Below are 17,500 nucleotides of genomic sequence, written 5' to 3' on the forward strand. Positions count from 1 at the left end.
AATTATCTAATGCATTGTGGTCTTCATTTATTTCTCTATTAAAGACTCTAAGTGAATGAAAAAAAGAAAGGGAACTGTATTTTTATGTATTTTAACACTAGCATATGAGAAAGAGTGAGGAAGGTAGTGGTGGTGGTGGTGGTGGTGGTGGTGGTGGTGGTGGTGGTGGGTGTTGGTGGTTGTGGTGGTGATGGTGGTGAAGGAATGACATGCAGGAGAAAACGTAAACACTTCTGAAAGTCTGTGTGTAAACTATTCTCTCTCTCTCTCTCTCTCTCTCTCTCTCTCTCTCTCTCTCTCTCTCAACCAACGTAGTTTTATCCGTTTTCTTCACCGCGCCCTTGGTTAGAGTTCTTTTTAAGCTAACTTTCATATATTTTGCCCCGTTTTCTTCACCACGCCCTTGGTTAGAGATCCTATTTAAGCCAACAATCGTACATTATCTTCCGTTTTCTTCACCACGCCCTTGGTTAGATATCTGATTCTAGGCAAATATAACCCAATCTCGTGTATTATCGCCCGTTTTCTTCACCACGCCCTTGGTTAGAGTTCTTTTTAAGCTAACTTTCGTATATTTGATCCCGTTTTCTTCACCACGCCCTTTCTTTAAGCTAACTTTCATATATTTCATCCTGTTTTCTTCACCACGCCCTTTCTTTAAGCTAACTTTCATATATTTTATCCCGTTTTCTTCACCACGCCCTTGGTTTCAGGTTGGCAAGATGGCGTCGGCAGGCCCCGGCAGGTCCATCAGGGTGTTGGAGAGGGACGGCTTCTTCGACGACGCTTTCTTCAGGGAGGCGTGGGGGGACTTCGACCGGGCCATGCAGTCTGTCCTGGACCGCTTCGACTCAACGGGACTGAAGGTAAGGCTGTGAGGAAGGCAAGGGGCTGACAGGGAGAGCTTGGGTCATTTTGTTTTCCTTGTTATTTTTTCCATTTTCCTCTTTAATTTTAAACCCTGTTGTCTGTTTAACCTATTTATTGTTTTTCTTTCCTTTAATTGTTTCATTGATTTTCTTTTAGTTCTTTTTTTAATATTTCATCTATATTTATGTGTCTTTGTTCCTCTAGTTCTTATTTTTCCCTTAACTCCTTCAGTACTGGGACACATTTTTACCTTGAGATTTGTGTACGATTAGACCATTTTATTGACGTTAGGAAGGGTCTATGGAGGTCACAAGATTAATGGCCACAGTTATCACTATTCAAATCCCTCACTTAAGTTTCTGAAGCTGTATAAAATCACCAAATAGTCACCAGAATAGATACGGAAAATTGTCACGGTTTTCAAGTGGTTAATTCTAATCTCAGTTGCCTTTATCTTATTTATTGCCTTTTCTTCTTTTTAACCCCTTCAGTACTGGGACACATTTTTACCTTGAGATTTGTGTACGATTAGACCATTTTATTGACGTTAGGAAGGGTCTATGGAGGTCAGAAGATTAATGGCCACAGTCTTCACTATTCAAATCCCCCACTTAAGTTTCTGAAGCTGTTTAAAGTCACCAAATCGTCAACAGAATTAATATGAAGACGTGTCCTGGTGCTGAAAGGGTTAATTGTTTTTATTAATATTTTTCCTTGAGTTTCGTTCATATTCCATCTATTGTTGTTTATTTGTTTTTATTTCTCTTGTCCTTGTTATTTTTTTCTGTAATTCCAATCTCATTTATTTTATTCAAGAGGTTATTATTTTTTTCATTTTGTTTTTATTGATTTTTGTCGAGTTTTTTTTTTTTTTTATATTCCATCCAGTTTTCTGTTTAACTTGTATATTGTTTTGATTGTTTCTTTCCTTCCCTTTGTGTATTTATTTTTTTGGGGGGGTTTCTTTATTATTCCATCTATCTTTGTCTCTGTATTTTTGCTTCTATTTTTTTTTCCCCTCTTATTCTAATCTCAGCTATTTATTTAACCTATTTATTGTTTTATTGATTTTTTTTCCTTCCCTTCGATATAATTTTACCTATCTTTATTTAATTATTTTTGTTTCTCATTATTTTTTTCTGTAATTCCAACCTCAGCTGTCCGTTTTCCTTATTTATTTATGATTCTTTTTCGTCTTTCTTTTTACCATCTTCCATTCAATTCGTATCTTTATTCTCACTCATTTCTTTCTTAATCTTTCTCTTTTTTCTATTAATTATCTACTCTGTGCCTTCACTCTTATCTCTTATCTGGCGTTGTCCTCTTATCTCCCTCGGCTCACCTCTTCGTATCTTATCTGTCATCACTGGATTTTGTTATTTTTTTTCCTTTAATCTCATTTCAGTTATTATTTCCTAACCTTGCCTCGGCTCTGGTACTCCTGATGATGATGATGACTCCTGTATGTAGTTTGTGCTAATCTTTCTTTCCAACGGTGCCTCCCGATTTGTTGTTATGCAAGTAGTTTGTTGTTTTCTATTATTGATTTACTGCAGTGTATGTTAATTAGTGTTATTTTGATATATTGCAATTATGATGTGTATGTTTGATTGTATATACTATTTGTTCAGGCCAGTGTGTGTGTGTGTGTGTGTGTGTGTGTGTGTGTGTAACTAATTAATTATGTATGATTCATTATTTCCTGATTATATTTATTCCCAATGTTGTTTCATATCTCTATACTTCTTAATTTTTTCCTTCTTCATTCATTCATTCTCTTATTTCTGTTATCTATTGCCTCATTCTCTAGTTTATATCCTCGAAATTAATAATCTACCTGTTTTAATCGTATTGCCAGTTTTCTAGTGTCCATTTTTACATTAAGTTCCCCCTCTGATGTACACTTCCCTTCATCCCATTTTCTGTTGTTTTAATCTCATAATTTATCTATTCTTGCCTTTATTTTCACTGATATATATTCTCTATTGTGTTTATTAATGGTTTCATATCGTTTTTATTTTCGTTTTATGATTTTCTTTCCCTTATTTTGTTTCCTTCACCTCTCCAATCATTTATCTATTTAAATTGTACTCTCTTTTATTCTACATGTTTATTTTTTTCTCATTTTCTATCTTTTTCCTATCTTTTTTGTTTCTCTGCTATATTTTCTTCTTTTTTTCTTTCTTTTCCTCCTTTCTTAATCATTTATCTACTTTAAACTTTCTTTTTTCTCCATATTTCTATTTTTTGTTTGATCTTTTCTTATTTTCTATTTTTTCCTGTCATTTTCCTTTCCCGGTTGTTTTTCCTTCTTCTTTTCTTGTTTTCTTCTCTGCTTCAGTCGTTCATCAATTGTAAACTCTCTTTTTTCCACATTCATTCTCTATAGGACCTTTTTATTTCTATTTCCTATTCTTTTCCTATTTTTCCTATCCTTTTCCTTCCCTCTTGTGTTTCCTTCTCCTTTTTCTTGTTTTCTTCACTTTTTTTCAGTCATTCATCTATTGTAAACTCTTTTTCCCACATTTTCATTCTCTGTAGGATCTTTCATTATTGTTTTCTATCTTTTTCTTATCCTTTTCCTATCCTTCCCATCCTTCTCCTATTCTTGTTTTTCTTTACTTATTTTCAGTCATTCATCTTTAGTAAACTCCTTTTTTTTCCACATGTTCATTTTTTGTAGGTCCTTTCATCATTATTTCCTATCCTTTTCCTATCCTTTTTCCTTTTCCTCTTGTGTTTCCTTCTCCTTTTCTTGTTTTCTTCACTTTTTCAGTCATTCATCTATTCTAAACTTTTTTTTCTACATATTCATTCTCTATAGGACCTTTCAACATTATTTCCTATTCCTTTCCTATCCTTTTTCCTTTCCCTAATGTGTTTCCTTCTCCTCATCTCGTTTTCTTTACCTATATTCCTCATAATGACTAAATTTGCCAGAAGCAGTCATGTCGCATTTAGTGTCATGTCAAAATATTTCAAGGTCAATGTTTCACCAGGCATGTCATAAAAGATAAGGATTACGATACTTATTGGAGTTTTAACGTAAGATTTGGCATATTTTCAAATAAAAAAAATGTTTGTAGATAAGGAATTTGATAAGAGAAAGCCAAAACTAATGAAATCTTGTGCTATCTAATTTTTCTAGGTTACCAAATTGCATCAGTCACTCCACGCCCCTAGTTTCCGTTTTCTTTACGCCGCCCTTACACAAATCTCACGTTTTCTTCACCACGCCCTTGCTGCAGATTCAATTTCCTCCGTCACCCTCCTAGTTTCCGTTTTCTTACACAAATACGTTTTCTTCACCACGCCCTTAGATTCACACCCTCCTAGTTTCCGTTTTCTTTACGCCGCCCTCACAAATCACGTTTTCTTCACCACGCCCTTGCTACAGATTCACTTTCCTCCGTCACCCTCCTAGTTTCCGTTTTCTTTACGCCGCCCTTACACAAATCTCACGTTTTCTTCACCACGCCCTTGCTGCAGATTCAATTTCCTCCGTCACCCTCCTAGTTTCCGTTTTCTTCACGACGCCCTTTTGCAATCCCTCCCATATATCTCACGTTTTCTTCACCACGCCCTTTATACAGATTGAATTACCTCCGTCACCCCTTTAGTTCTGTTATTATCTTGCTATCTGTTTATATTCGTCAGCCTTGGTCCCCTCAACACATATAGATAGATAGATAGATAGATAGTTAGATAGATATTGACCACAGCCTAATGTTACAGTTACAGGGTACTTGGAAGGCATGGTCCATTAAAATGTTTTCTATTAGAGGTTGTAAATGGCTTAAAAACTCCTCCCCAACATGTCATCCCCTTAAAACACCCTCCCCCCCACGACATGTCATTCCCTTACCAGTACTCCTTTGTTTCGACTATAGCTAATGATCATATGCTTGTTCCCTTCCCCTCCCTTCCTTTCCCTTCAGTCCTTACGGTCCTTTCGCTCCCATCACCCCACCCACACACCCACCCATACACCCACACACACACGCACCCACACACCTATCCACGACCCCATCGAGATACCCATCCGCAGAACCACCCATTCCCTTCGTCCTATACCAGTGCATACCCTCATACGCCTCTCCCCTCCACCTTCCCCGTCGCCACCCCCACCAGCAGCCTCCCCTCCTCCCGTGACACCTGCGCTGAGACGCTCCCTTCCTGCACAGGTTGACGTGGCTTCTCGCTCCCACTGTCGCGATGTGTACTCCAAGATTCGCAGCAGCAAGATAGACGAGGACCTGTATGCTTCCCAAGCCCTCCAGATCAATGAGAAGGACGGCAAGTTCCAGGTAAAGAGGAGGAGGAGGAAGAAGAGGAGGAAGAGAAGGAGGAAGGAGAGATAGAGGGTAAGGAGGAGGAAGTATAGGTGAGATGAGTAGAGAGGCATGGAGATGGAGGAATAAAAACGTTAGGAGAGGGAAAAGAGCAGAAATATTAAGGAAGAGGAGGAGGAGGAGGAGGAGGAGGAGGAGGAGGAGGAGGAGGAAGAGGCAAATAGAGGGAGGTACTAGTAAGAGGAGGAGGAAGAGGAAGGAGAGGTAGAAACAGAGGAGGAGGAGGAGGAGGAGGGATAAAAGGTGGAGAAAGAGGAAGATTAGGAGAAAGAAAAAGAAGAGATGTTGAGAAGGAGGAGGAGGAGAAAGGAGAGGTAGAAAAGAGAGACGAAGAGAAAGAAGAGGAGTAAAGATGGAAGAGAAAAAAGTTAGGCGAAAAAGAGGACAGAAATACTGAGGAGGAAGAGGAGGAGGAGGAGGAAGAGGCAAAGAAGGGGAGTAACCAAGATGAGGAGGAAAAGAAAGAAGAGGCAGAAAATCGTGGGTAGGAAGAGGAAGCAGAAAGTGTGAAAAAGAGGAAGAAGAGCTAATAGTTAGAAAACCACTCATGAAACATACTAAAACAAACAATTATCACCAAAAACATTCAGAAATACATTACTGACACACACGAAGGATCAAAACATACAAAAGAAATAAAAAAAGCAAAAAAAAGCAAAAAAATACAAGAAATAGAAAAACAAAACTTCTAAACACACAAACTTTAGCACCTGTAGAATCAAAATACACCTGACGCATTTACCTGTAGTTAATGAGAAGACTACCAATTTACCTGTAATTAATGAGGTGGCTTATTAACTTTACCTTGAGTTAATTAGATCCGTGTCTTACCTGTGGCTAATGGGGGTTAATTACAGGTGGTGATGGACGTTAAGGATTTCAACCCACGTGAGCTGCAAGTAAGGGCGGTGGATGACAGGATTGTGGTCGAGGGATCCTATCAGAAGGTTAGTAATTGTTGTAGTTGTTGTTGTTGTTGTTGTTGTAGTTGTAGTAGTAGTGTAGTAGTAGTTGTTGTTGTTGTTGCTATTGTTGTTGTTGATGTTGTTGTGAGTAGTAGTAGTAGTAGTAGTAGTAGTAGTAATAGTAGTAGTTGTTGTTGTTGTCGTTGTCGTTGTTGTTATTGTTGTCGTTGCAGTAGTAGTAGTTGTAGTATTAGTAGTAGTAGTAGTAGTAGTAGTAGTAGTAGTAGTTGTTGTTAATGTTCTAGTAGCAGTAGTAGTAGTAGTAGTAGTTGTTGTTGTTGTTATTGCACTTGTTATTGTTGTTGTTGTTGTTGTGGTGGTGGTTGTGAAATGTTTGATCTAAGTGTGTTACTTCAATTTTTACTAAACCTAATCTTTATATTATTTTGGTTTCGTTTTGTTTCAGTTTGTTCTCTATTGTAAGTGCCTTGATCAACAGAAGACAAGCATTATCCACACCAAATCAATTACCTTACCAATAACCTACAATAAGTTTGAAATCCAGGAGCCATTTTAAAGTAGACAGACTATAGTGCTTATGTACCCTCTGCCTTGTCTCCTGTACCACTAGTCCTTATGTACTAGTTCTTACGTTCCTCCTTCTACAGACGTCTGAAGATGGGGCGTCCTCGTCTTGCAAATCTTTCTACAAGGAATTCAACCTCCCGCCCGCAGCTGACATTGACCAGGTCTCCACGGCGCTCTCCAAGGACGGGGTGCTCACTATCAAGGCGCCCAAGAAGGTGTGTGTGTGTGTGTGTGTGTGTGAGAGAGAGAGAGAGAGAGAGAGAGAGAGAGAGAGAGAGAGAGAGAGAGAGAGAGAGAGAGAGAGAGAGAGAGAGAGAGAGAGAGAGAGAGAGAGAGAGAGAGAGAGAGAGAGAGAGAGAGAGACTGACTGACTGACTGACTGACTAACTAACCCAACCCTAAACAAGCCATTTCTCCAGGGCATTGTAACTAATAACCTTACTTAAACAAACCTCTTTCTTTTCCAGGACGGCGCAGCGATCACAGACACCCCACAGAGAGGCGCCAACACCTCCACCTCCTCCTCCTCCTCCACAATGCACCAACAATTCAGTGACAACTCATCCGCCACCACGTCCATCAAGAGCACATCCACTAGAAAGGTGATCCAGTCCTCTTCCAGCTTCGAATCGTCCTCAGATGGCTTCGAATCCCTGCCAAAGGAGATGAGGGAGAAGTTGATGTTTTGTGACTCCGGCTTCGGCTCCACAAAGACAAGTACTTGCTCCTCTCCCGCCCCGAGTGAAGCAGGCTCAGAATCCTCTCGTGTTTCTTCGACAATGGAGTTTGATTTGAGTAAACGGCATCCAGTTAGGACAGAAGTGGCTTTTAATGTTTCCAAGCCAAGCCAGGGTATGCCACAGCAGCCTCAGCAAGGACAGCCCCCACAGAACAATCCTAACTTCCAACCACAGCCACAGCCACAGCCACAGCAAATGCCACAGATTTTCCAGGGAATGTCTCAAGGAATGGCACAACAATTCCAGCAGTTCCCGTCTCAACAGTTTCAGGAATTCCAACAGTACCAGCAGTCCCCAACCCCGCAGTATCAGTCCCCACCACCCCAGCCACACTACCAGTCCCCACCACCACAACAGTTCCAGTCCCCACCACCACAGCACTTCCAGTCCCCACCACCACAACACTACCAGTCCCCCCCACCACAGTTCCCACAGTCCCCTCCACCACAGAGCCAGTTTCAGTCACCGCCACCTTCACAGTACCAGTCTCTTCAGCCACAGTTCCAGAAGCAGCCAGTCGCCCAGCCAGCCACAGGGACAGGCAACCAGACGAGCATCAGCGTGACGGAAGAAAACGGGAGGAGGGTGATGACGTCTCAAACCTCAAATGTAGTGCAGGAGAAGGACGGATACAAGGAGCATAAGGAAACCACGGCTGAGATAACGGATAAGGACTCACAGGCGGCCAGACGAGAGGCATCTACTAAGTTGTCGAAAGTGGAGGAAGATCCGGAAGGGAAGTTTAAGCGAGCGGAGTCGACGGATGCAGAGGAGGTGAGTGAATCCTGCATCCAACACCTCCCAGATGGTTCAGTGATGTCCGTTAAGAAGAACTCCACATCCTCCTCATCCGTTAAGCAGTCCTTCTCATCCGCCACTGGGGATATGAGTGGGTTCTTCCCCCCGCCTTCCTTCCCACAGGGGTTCGATGACTTCCGGAACCTAATGGGACGTGGACACTCCCTCATGTCCCAAAGATCGACTGACTCCATGGGCTCGACTCTCTCTGGAAGGTCTGGTTTCTCCGATATGTCCAGTTTCTCTCAGTTCACCGACGCCTCCTCTCCTTTCTCAGACATGTCCAATTTCAGCAACATGTCCTCCTTCTCGCGTTCCAGGAATATGCAACAACAACAACAGCAGCAGCAACAACAACAACAGCAGTCAGGAATGATGCCCCAAGATTTCGGTTCTCCCTTCATGAAGACTTTCTCCACCTCCTCCTCCTCCTCCACCTCCTCCTTCAACCAATCCTTCTCCTCAAACTTCGGTGATGGAAACTTCTAATATTTATTGTCTAATTTTTGTCTCTTTCCTTCATTAAGTTTAAGTAGCAAGCCAAGCCAAGCCAAGCCAAGCCGAGCCAAGCCAAGCCAAGCCAAGCCGAGCCGAGCCGAGCCGAGCCAAGCCAAGCCAGAAAATTTATATCGTTTAAATTTTCCAAAACCTTAGTGTTGATTTTGCGTCGAAGCTTCAAATCCAGCTTACTTTTTGGCACGTTTAAAAGAGTCCCCCCCCTCCACCTCCACCTCAATCATCTTCCTTACCCCCTGCCCTTCCTACCCCTCCCTACCCCCTCTCTCCCTCCCCGGCCAATCAAAATGCAGCATGATTGAGAGAACGATGGTGATTGGTCAAGAGTGTATGAGTTGGTTACTGTTTTCTTTGTATTTTCACCGTTTTCCTTCATTAATCATTCAGTTGATAAGCACAGGATGAATATACAGATCTCCTCCTCCTCCTCCTCCTCCTCCTCCTCCTCCTCCTCCTCCTCCTCCTTCCTTCTTTTCCCATTGTTCTTGTTCCCCGACCGTATCACATTACCTTTCCTCCTCCTCCTCCTCCTCCTCCTCCTCCTCCTCCTCATTAGTCAGGCTTCAAAATACGTGCGTGTGTGTGTGTGTGTGTACGTCAAGATACTAGTACACACACACACACACACACACACACACACACACACACACACACACACACACACACTATTAAGGCTATTATGGAAAAGAAAACGATTGTTGCTTATTAAGAAAATGTATATAAATAGAAGTGTGTGTGTGTGTGTGTGTGTGTGTGTGAGAGAGAGAGGGAGGGAGTGAGTGAGTGTTTGGCTTCCCCTCTCCCTCCCTCTCCCTCTTACAACATTTTCCTTATCCTGTTTTTCCTGTTTTCTTTCAATACCTTATTAAAATTATTCCTCCTTTCTTCCCCTCTCCTCTTCCCCTCTCCTTTTCCTCCTTCCCTTCCATTCTTTCCTCTTTTTATTTCCATTTCCTTTTTATTTGACGAGTTTCCCCAAAATTTTCCTCCTTTTCCCCTTCAGTTTTTCTCTTTTCCTTCCTCCATCTAAAAGACAAATCGTTAATATTTCCCCTCGTTTCCCCTCACTCCCTGTCACGTGCGCTCCCCTCATGTCAAAATTTCCGTTCCCCTCTTATCTTTCCCCTCCCAGGCACTGATTATGATTCTCCTCTATTTTCCTCGTTTTTCCCCTCGCTCTCACTGGTTCCCCTTCTTTCCTCAACGTCTAAGAATGACAATAAGTTACCCAGTTCTTTTCCCCTTGTTTCCCCTTCCTCTCCCTCTCCTTTCCCCTCGCCTCCTCGCTGCTCCGTTCCTTTCCCCTTGTTTCCCTCGCGTTTTCCCCTCCTTCTCCCTCCCCTCTCCTATTTCGTTTCCCCTTTCTCTTCCTCCCTTTCCTTCTTCCCGTTGCTTCGTTCTTTTCCCCTTGTTTTCCCTTTCGCTTCCCCTTCCTCTCCCCCCTCTCCCTCCCCTCTCCCTCCCCTCAACTCTAGAACTAAGTGATGTTCGATTTTAAGTATTATCACCATTTTTGTACAGAGTGAGTCTTTGGAATAAATAAAAATGTGCTCTTTGGAAACTGTTTCATTGTGTGTGTGTGTGTGTGTGTGTGTGGTTTCATCTATCTGTCTAGCCGTATATCTATTTTCTTTATTTTTTTCTATTTTTTCTTTATTTTTCTTTGTGTGTGTGTGTGTGTGTGTGTGTTTATCTATCTGTCTAGCCGTTTATCTGTCTATTTTCTTTATTTTCTCATTAACCCCTTCAATACTGGAACGCATTTTTGCCTTAAGATTTGTGTACGATTAAACTATTTTATTGACATTAGGAAGAGTCTATGGAGGTCAGACGATTAATGGCCACAGACTTTACTATCTTGATCCCACACATAAAGTTTCTGAAGGTGTATAAAATCACTAGATAGGAAGTAGAAGGAATATGGAGATGCGTCATGGTACTCAAAGGGTTAATGTACTCTCATAGCTATCGACCTGCCTACATCTATCTATCTATCTATTTTCAGTTAAGGTCAGTTGGTAGCTTCATGTATTCATTAATCACTACATTTAGTTATAAAGACAGAAGAGAAGAGCTTTATCTAATTCTTTCCAGGTAATATATATACATAATTTACTCGTTAACTCCTTCAGCACCGTGACGCGTTTCCATATTCATTCTGTTTATCATTTGGTGATTTTATACAGCTTCAGAAACTCATGTGGGGATTAAAATAGTGAAGACTGTGGCCATTAATCTTCTGACCTTCATAGACACTTCCCAATGTCAATATAATAGTCTAATCGTACAAAAACTCGCATTTGTATATTAATTCTGGTTACTAGTTGGTGATTTTATACAACCTCAGAAACTCATGTATGGGATTAAAATAGTGAAGACTTTGGCCATTAATCTTCTGACCTCCATAGACCCTTGCTAATGTCAATAAAATGGTCTAATGATAAACAAATCTCAAGGAAAAAATGTGTTCCAGTACTGAAGGGGATTAAAATAGTGAAGACTGTGGCCATTAATCTTCTGACCTCCATAGACCCTTCCTAATGTCAATAGAATGGTCTAATCGTACACAAATTTCAAAGTAAAAATGTGTCCCAGTACTGAAGGGGTTAAGGGAATTATTCACAATTATGCAAGAGATACAGGAATTAGTGAATATAAGGAATAAATAAGTGAATAACGGTGTGTGTGTGTGTGTGTGTGTGTGTGTGTGTGTGTGTGTGTGTGTGTGTTCAAGGTCACCTCTCGTTTTCTATGTTCCGTCTGCTATTTCTTCACAAACTAATCTATCTCTTTATTTAATTTTTGTTTCATCTTTTTTTCATATTGTTAAATTCCGGTTTCTCTTCTTCTTCTTCTTCTTCTTCCTCTTCTTCTTCTTCATCATCATCTTCTTCTTCATGTAGTGTTTTCTTTTCTTGTTTCAAGTTATTTCCTCCTCCTCCTTCTTGTCATCGTCTTCTTCTTCTTCTTCTTCTTTTTCTTCTTCTTCTTCCTCTTCCTCCCTAGTGTGTTCTTCCTTCTCTCCTTACGTATTTCTGAACGTATACATACATACATACATACATACAAATATATACACATAAATTTATCGTTACATATTTTCTTCATAAATAGATTGCTTTTAAATGGTCCGTGTGTAATTCACCACGGTCGTCTGCTGGTCACCCAGCCAGTCTTCCCCATTACGGAGCGAGCTCAGAGCTCAAAGACCGATCTTCGAATAGGACTGAGACCACAACACACTCACACACCGGGAAAGCGAGGCCACAACCCCTCCAGTTACATCCCGTACCTATTTACTGCTAGGTGAACACACCCTACACATTAAGAGGCTTGCCCATTTGCCTCGCCGCGCCGGGACTCGAACCCGGCCCTCTCGATTGTGAGTCGAGCCTGCTAACCACTACACTACGGTGTGTGTGTGTGTGTGTGTGTGTGTGTGTGTGTGTGTGTGTGTGTGTGTGTCTTATCTGTACGTTTTGATAGTGTGTGTGTGTGTGTGTGTGTGTGTGTGTGTGTGTGTGTGTGTGTGTGTGTGTGTGTGTGTGTGTGTGTGCACCGTTACTTTACCCAACCTCATCCGACATAGTTGCTAACTTGTTTTAAATCGTTAATAAAAAAAAAAAAACAGTACATTCAAAGGTATCTGTTAGTGTGTGTGTGTGTGTGTGTGTGTGTGTGTGTGTGTGTGTGTGTGTGTGTGTGTGTGTGTGTGTGTGTGTGTCACATTTATTATTCGTGTGCTTCACAATATAATTTTCTATTTATATCTCTCATCTTTACCATAACAAAACCAAGCATTCTCTCTCTCTCTCTCTCTCTCTCTCTCTCTCTCTCTCTCTCTCTCTTTAGTTTTCTCCACCTCCTTATCTTCTAATCTTTCCAAACACTCAACATTGCAAACACTGCGCAGTAAAACATGATTCTGGGACCAATAATACCAAACATTTTTTTAACTTAGTAACTGAAGAAGGGACGAGAGAAAAATGAGTTAGAGCGAAAGAGATTAAGATACATACCACGTTCTCTCTCTCTCTCTCTCTCTCTCTCTCTCTGGGTTCTCTTCTCCCGCCTCCTTCCCTCCCTCCCTCCTTCCTCAAACCAGTCGCTCTCAGTCTCAGTCGCTCTCAGTTGCTCCCAGACAGTGAAGGTGAAAGGGTGTGTGTCTCCTCGCTTCCCACTCTCTCTCCTCACGCTAACCTTTGTGTTGTTAAAAGCATCACTTCCTTCTCCTATTCCTCCTTGTAACGTGAGCCTAACCTTCAAAGCCTCTCCATTCTCTAAACTCTCTCTCTCTCTCTCTCTCTCTCTCTCTCTCTCTCTCTCTCTCTCTCTCTCTCTCTCTCTCTCTCTCTCTCTGTTCTACTCGATTTTCAAAACAGCTGGTGTATTTCGCAGGTTACAAGTGTGAGTGGTGTAATCTAGAACGTCTCCATTTGACAAGTGACTCATGGTGAGCTAAAGTTTAAAGCTCCGGGTGGGAAGGTGAAGGATGCGTGTGTTGTAAGGCTGTGGTAGAGTGTGGAAAATTAAGGAAATGGTCAAAGTTTATCATGTTCTTAGGATGTGTTTAGGTAATACAGCGTTTGATTCAACTAACTGAAAAAAAAATGAGGGAGTTTTAATATGATGTGATTTAATTTAGCTTGGATTATGTGGTGTAAAGCTGTGGTATAGTGTGGAAATAAAGTTTGTCATGTTTTTAGAGTGCGTTTAGGTAATACAGCGTTTGATTCAACTGTTTTAATATGATGTGAGGAAAAGTAGCTTGGGTAATGTGGTGTGAAGCTGTGGTAGTGTGGAAAATTAAGAAATGGTAAAATTTGTCATGTTTCTAAGAATTTATGAAGGTTATATAGAACTAAAAGAAAAAGTGAAGGAGTTTTAATGTGCGTGACTGAAAGAACTTTGGGTGGGAGGTGAAGGCTAGCGTGTGTTGTAAAAGTGTGGTATATTGTGGAAAAATAAGAAAATAGTAAAGTTTGTCATGTTTTTAGAATCCGTGAAAGTGATATAGGGTTTAATTTCACTAAGAATTAAAAGAAAAAGGAGGTAATTTTGATATAATGTATAGGTGGAAAGGTGAAGAATGGCGTGTGCTGTGTTGTTGATAGTGTGAAAAATAAGAAAATGGTGGTTTGTCATGTTTTAAGAATACGTGAAGATAATGTAGGGTTAGACTTCACAAAGAACTTAAAGAGGAAGGGGGTGAATTTTAATATAATGTATGGATGGAGAGGTGAAGAATGGCGTGTGTTGTGTTGTTGATAGTGTGAAAAATAAGAAAATGTGGTTTGTCATGTTTTAAGAATACGTGAAGATAATGTACAAAGAACTTAAAGAGGAAGGGGTGAATTTTATATGGATGGAGAGGTGAAGAATGGCGTGTGTTGTGTTGTTGAAAGTGTGAAAAATAAGAAAATGGTAAAGTTTGTCATGTTTTAAGAATACGTGAAGGTAGGATTCGATTTCACTGAGAACCAAGAGGAAAGTAAGAGTAATTTGATATGTGATTAAGAATAGTTTGGGTGGGTGAAGTGAAGGGTGGCGTGTGGTGTAAAGCTGTGGTATACTGTGGAAAATAAGGAAATGGTAATTATAGGATATGATTTCACTAAAAACTAAGAGAAATACCAAGGGATTTTTAAATGCTCTGATTAGAAGTTGTTTGATAAGTTTCAAGGATTTGTGAAGGTATTAAAAAACGCTTTATTTAATGGGGAACTAAAAGAAAATGTGAGGAAATTTTATGGTGTGATTAAAAGTAGTTTGTCACGTTTAAAAGATTTGTGAAGGTATTAGAAGTTAAATATGATGGAAACTTAGGAAAATAACAGGATAGACTAGCACAGTGGAAAAGGAATACTTTGTGATGTCTCAACCATTTGTGAAGACTTTTTTTTTTTAGTGTTGGTAGGAAAGTAGGACATAAATTAAAGAGAGAGGTTTAGTATGACAGGTAACTGAACTAATGTGGAAATAAAGTGTATGATACATATATAAAAACTGGTGAAAATAAGTGACGTAATCAGAAATTGTGACAGTTCAGGTATTCGTGAAGGGATAAAAGGTGAGAATTGATAAGCAACTAAGAAATTAAGCAAGAATTAAAGGACATGTTATAAACAGCGATACCTTTGTGCTATTTTGGAGATTCGTAAAGGTTATTGGAAGTTTATAACGGATAAGATCAAAAAATAAAACAGGCTTACGTATTTTGTGATCTTCCAGGAATACGTGAAGGCAAAAGGATTAAAACCTAAGACATGACGTTAGAATTGAAAGATTTGAGGTGAAAAAGAAAAAAATGTGAAAAAAAACTGATAGACAAAGGAAATAAAGAAAAATTGACAAAAAGCGAAGGAATGACACAAGAAAAGTGAATAAATATAGACACATAGCAAAATAATGAAAAAAAGAGCGTCATTATTGAAAAAGGAACAGTGATAAATGTGGATAAGCAAGAAAAGAATAAAATAACAGAAATATCAAAGAAAATTTTAAGATATTGCATAAAAAGAAAGGAAAATAAAGAAATAAATAAAAATAGTAAAACAAGAGAGAAGAGGAATATCAGATAAATTTGATAAGGAAAAGAAAATGAAAAGATAATGAGAAAACAGTGATAAGAGAAGGAAATCAAATTAAAAGAAGACAGAAAGAAGAGGAATAAGGCAAAATGCAAAATTGATGTCGTAATCGAAGTAGGAAAAGAAATAGAAAAAAAAGAGAAAGGAGGACGGACAGAGAGAGAGAGAGAGAGAGAGAGAGAGAGAGAGAGAGAGACAATCACACCACTTCTCTCGCCAAGTTAAGTGAAACACGCCATGAATCAGAGAAAAGTGGACTATTTTAAACTCTTCTCTTCTTCTTCTTCTCTTCTCTCTCTTCTTCCTCCTCCGTGAAGAAGAGGAAGAGGAAGAGGTGATGATGCGATAGAAGAACATTGTAACGTCTAACCTGGAAAGGTGAGAGAGAGAGAGAGAGAGAGAGAGAGAGAGAGAGAGAGAGAGAGAAGTTGTTGGTTTAGTCTGTTGATGTAACTTTATACATGTATATTGCAACATGATGTGGCTACTACTACTACTACTACTACTACTACTACTACTACTACTACTACTACTACCACCACTACTACTACTACTACTACTACTATCACAAAAAGAAAAACAAGAAGAAAACAACAACTACTACTACCATTACTACTACTACTATCACAAGAACAAAAAACAAGAAGAAAAGAACAACAACAACAACAACTACTACTACTACTACTACTACTACTACTACTACTACTACTACTACTACTACTACTGAAAAGTCGAGAAAATCTTATCAAATTTCATTCCTATTTTCACGTGCCTTCAAAGAACCATACACTAATTAATTATGTTCTCATTTATATATTCATCTATCTATCTATTTATCTTCTTTAATTCTCTTATCCTCTTATCCTTGCTTCGTTCATTTATTTTATCTACACTTATTTTTTTTTCATCTATCTATTTCTTCTTCTCTTTCTTTACTATCCACAGGTAAAGTTTATCATATGTTAATCTAAATACTGTACTTCCGCTCCAACTGCACACACCTGTTGCGGCGGTGGTGGTGGTGGTGGTGGTGGTGGTGATGATCTGAGAATTATCACTTGTGCTCAATACTTAGAGAGAGAGAGAGAGAGAGAGAGAGAGATGTCGTTCGTTTTACTTTCACATTATTACAGATTCTCTCTCTCTCTCTCTCTCTCTCTCTCTCTCTCTCTCTCTCTCTCTCTCTCTCATATTTCGCCACTCACAAAAATAACAAGGAAAGAAGGAAAGAGAGAGAGAGAGAGAGAGAAATAAAATACAAATAATATTCTCGCTTATATTTGTTTGTTTGTTTACCTGTTTCTTTATCTATCTTCAATAATTTATTTCTCTTCTCATTGGACAAGTTAAAAGTACATAAATAGTAGTAGTGGTAGTAGTAATAGTAGTAATAGTAGTAGTAGAAGTAGTAGTAGTGAAAGTTGAGGGCCTGGACTTTTACCCTCCTCCTCCTCCTCCTCCTCCTCCTCCTCCACCTCCTCCTCCTCGTCTTCCTCCTCCTCCTCCTCCTCCTCCTCCTCCTCCTCCTCCTCCTCCTCCTCCTCCTCCTCCTCCTCCTCCTCCTCCCTTTCTCTTTCATGACAACACTACCACCACCTAGTAGTCCTCCTCCTCCTCCTCCTCCTCCTCCTCCTCCTCCTCCTCCTCCTCCTCTTTACTTCTTCCTTTTCTTTTAATCATGTTTATCTTTCGTCTGTTTTCTTTTTGTTGTTTTCCTTTTCTCTTTCTGTATTTTTTTTTTCGCCTCCTCGTTCTTCTCAGTGTTTCGTTTGGTTCAGTTCAGAGTGGAATGACTGAATGCAAATGGAATGAACTTGAAAAACTCTACTTAATCTTGTTCTTGTTCTTCTTGTGAGTTTGTTTGTGTGTAATGTTGTTTGCTTGGTTACAGACACACACACACACACACACACACACACACACACACACACACACACACACACACTCTCTCTCTCTCTCTCTCTCTCTCTCTCTCTCTCTCTCTCTCTCTCATTCCTTGTCTAAATTTTCTTTTCTTCCTTTCCCATTTTCCATAACGGTCTTCCTTCCTTCCTTCTCCTTCCTTCCTTCCTTCCCTCCTTAACCTTTCCTTCCTTTCATCCCTCATAACTCCTCTCTCTCTCTCTCTCTCTCTCTCTCTC

The 17,500-nt window shown here is 40.0% G+C and overlaps 2 protein-coding genes across 5 annotated transcripts in view; both read left to right on the forward strand.

Moving 5' to 3' along the window:
• The window catches only part of LOC123507721 (ataxin-2 homolog), a 20,288-nt gene extending 11,061 nt beyond the window's left edge, over positions 1-9,227 (forward strand). For 2 of the 3 annotated variants that reach the window (XM_045260888.1, XM_045260893.1), the window contains exons 2-6: positions 714-866; positions 5,055-5,177; positions 6,080-6,169; positions 6,796-6,930; positions 7,183-9,227. In XM_045260888.1, coding sequence (XP_045116823.1) covers positions 714-866; positions 5,055-5,177; positions 6,080-6,169; positions 6,796-6,930; positions 7,183-8,742 — 2,061 coding nt within the window. In that variant the 3' untranslated portion in view covers positions 8,743-9,227. Of the gene's footprint in view, positions 1-713; positions 867-4,808; positions 5,178-6,079; positions 6,170-6,795; positions 6,931-7,182 lie in introns of all 3 variants that reach the window. The other variant, XM_045260883.1, reaches the window with a different exon arrangement.
• A 3,553-nt stretch (positions 9,228-12,780) lies between these two features.
• The window catches only part of LOC123507738, a 13,015-nt gene continuing 8,295 nt past the window's right edge, over positions 12,781-17,500 (forward strand). Inside the window, exons 1-2 of one of the 2 annotated variants that reach the window (XM_045260900.1) lie at positions 12,781-12,927; positions 15,001-15,737. The gene's annotated coding sequence lies outside the window, so the exon portion shown is untranslated. Of the gene's footprint in view, positions 12,928-12,952; positions 13,177-15,000; positions 15,738-17,500 lie in introns of those variants that run through there. The other variant, XM_045260909.1, reaches the window with a different exon arrangement.

This window comes from Portunus trituberculatus, chromosome 3 (genome assembly GCF_017591435.1).
Source record: "Portunus trituberculatus isolate SZX2019 chromosome 3, ASM1759143v1, whole genome shotgun sequence".
Taxonomy (NCBI): Eukaryota; Metazoa; Arthropoda; class Malacostraca; order Decapoda; family Portunidae; genus Portunus; species Portunus trituberculatus.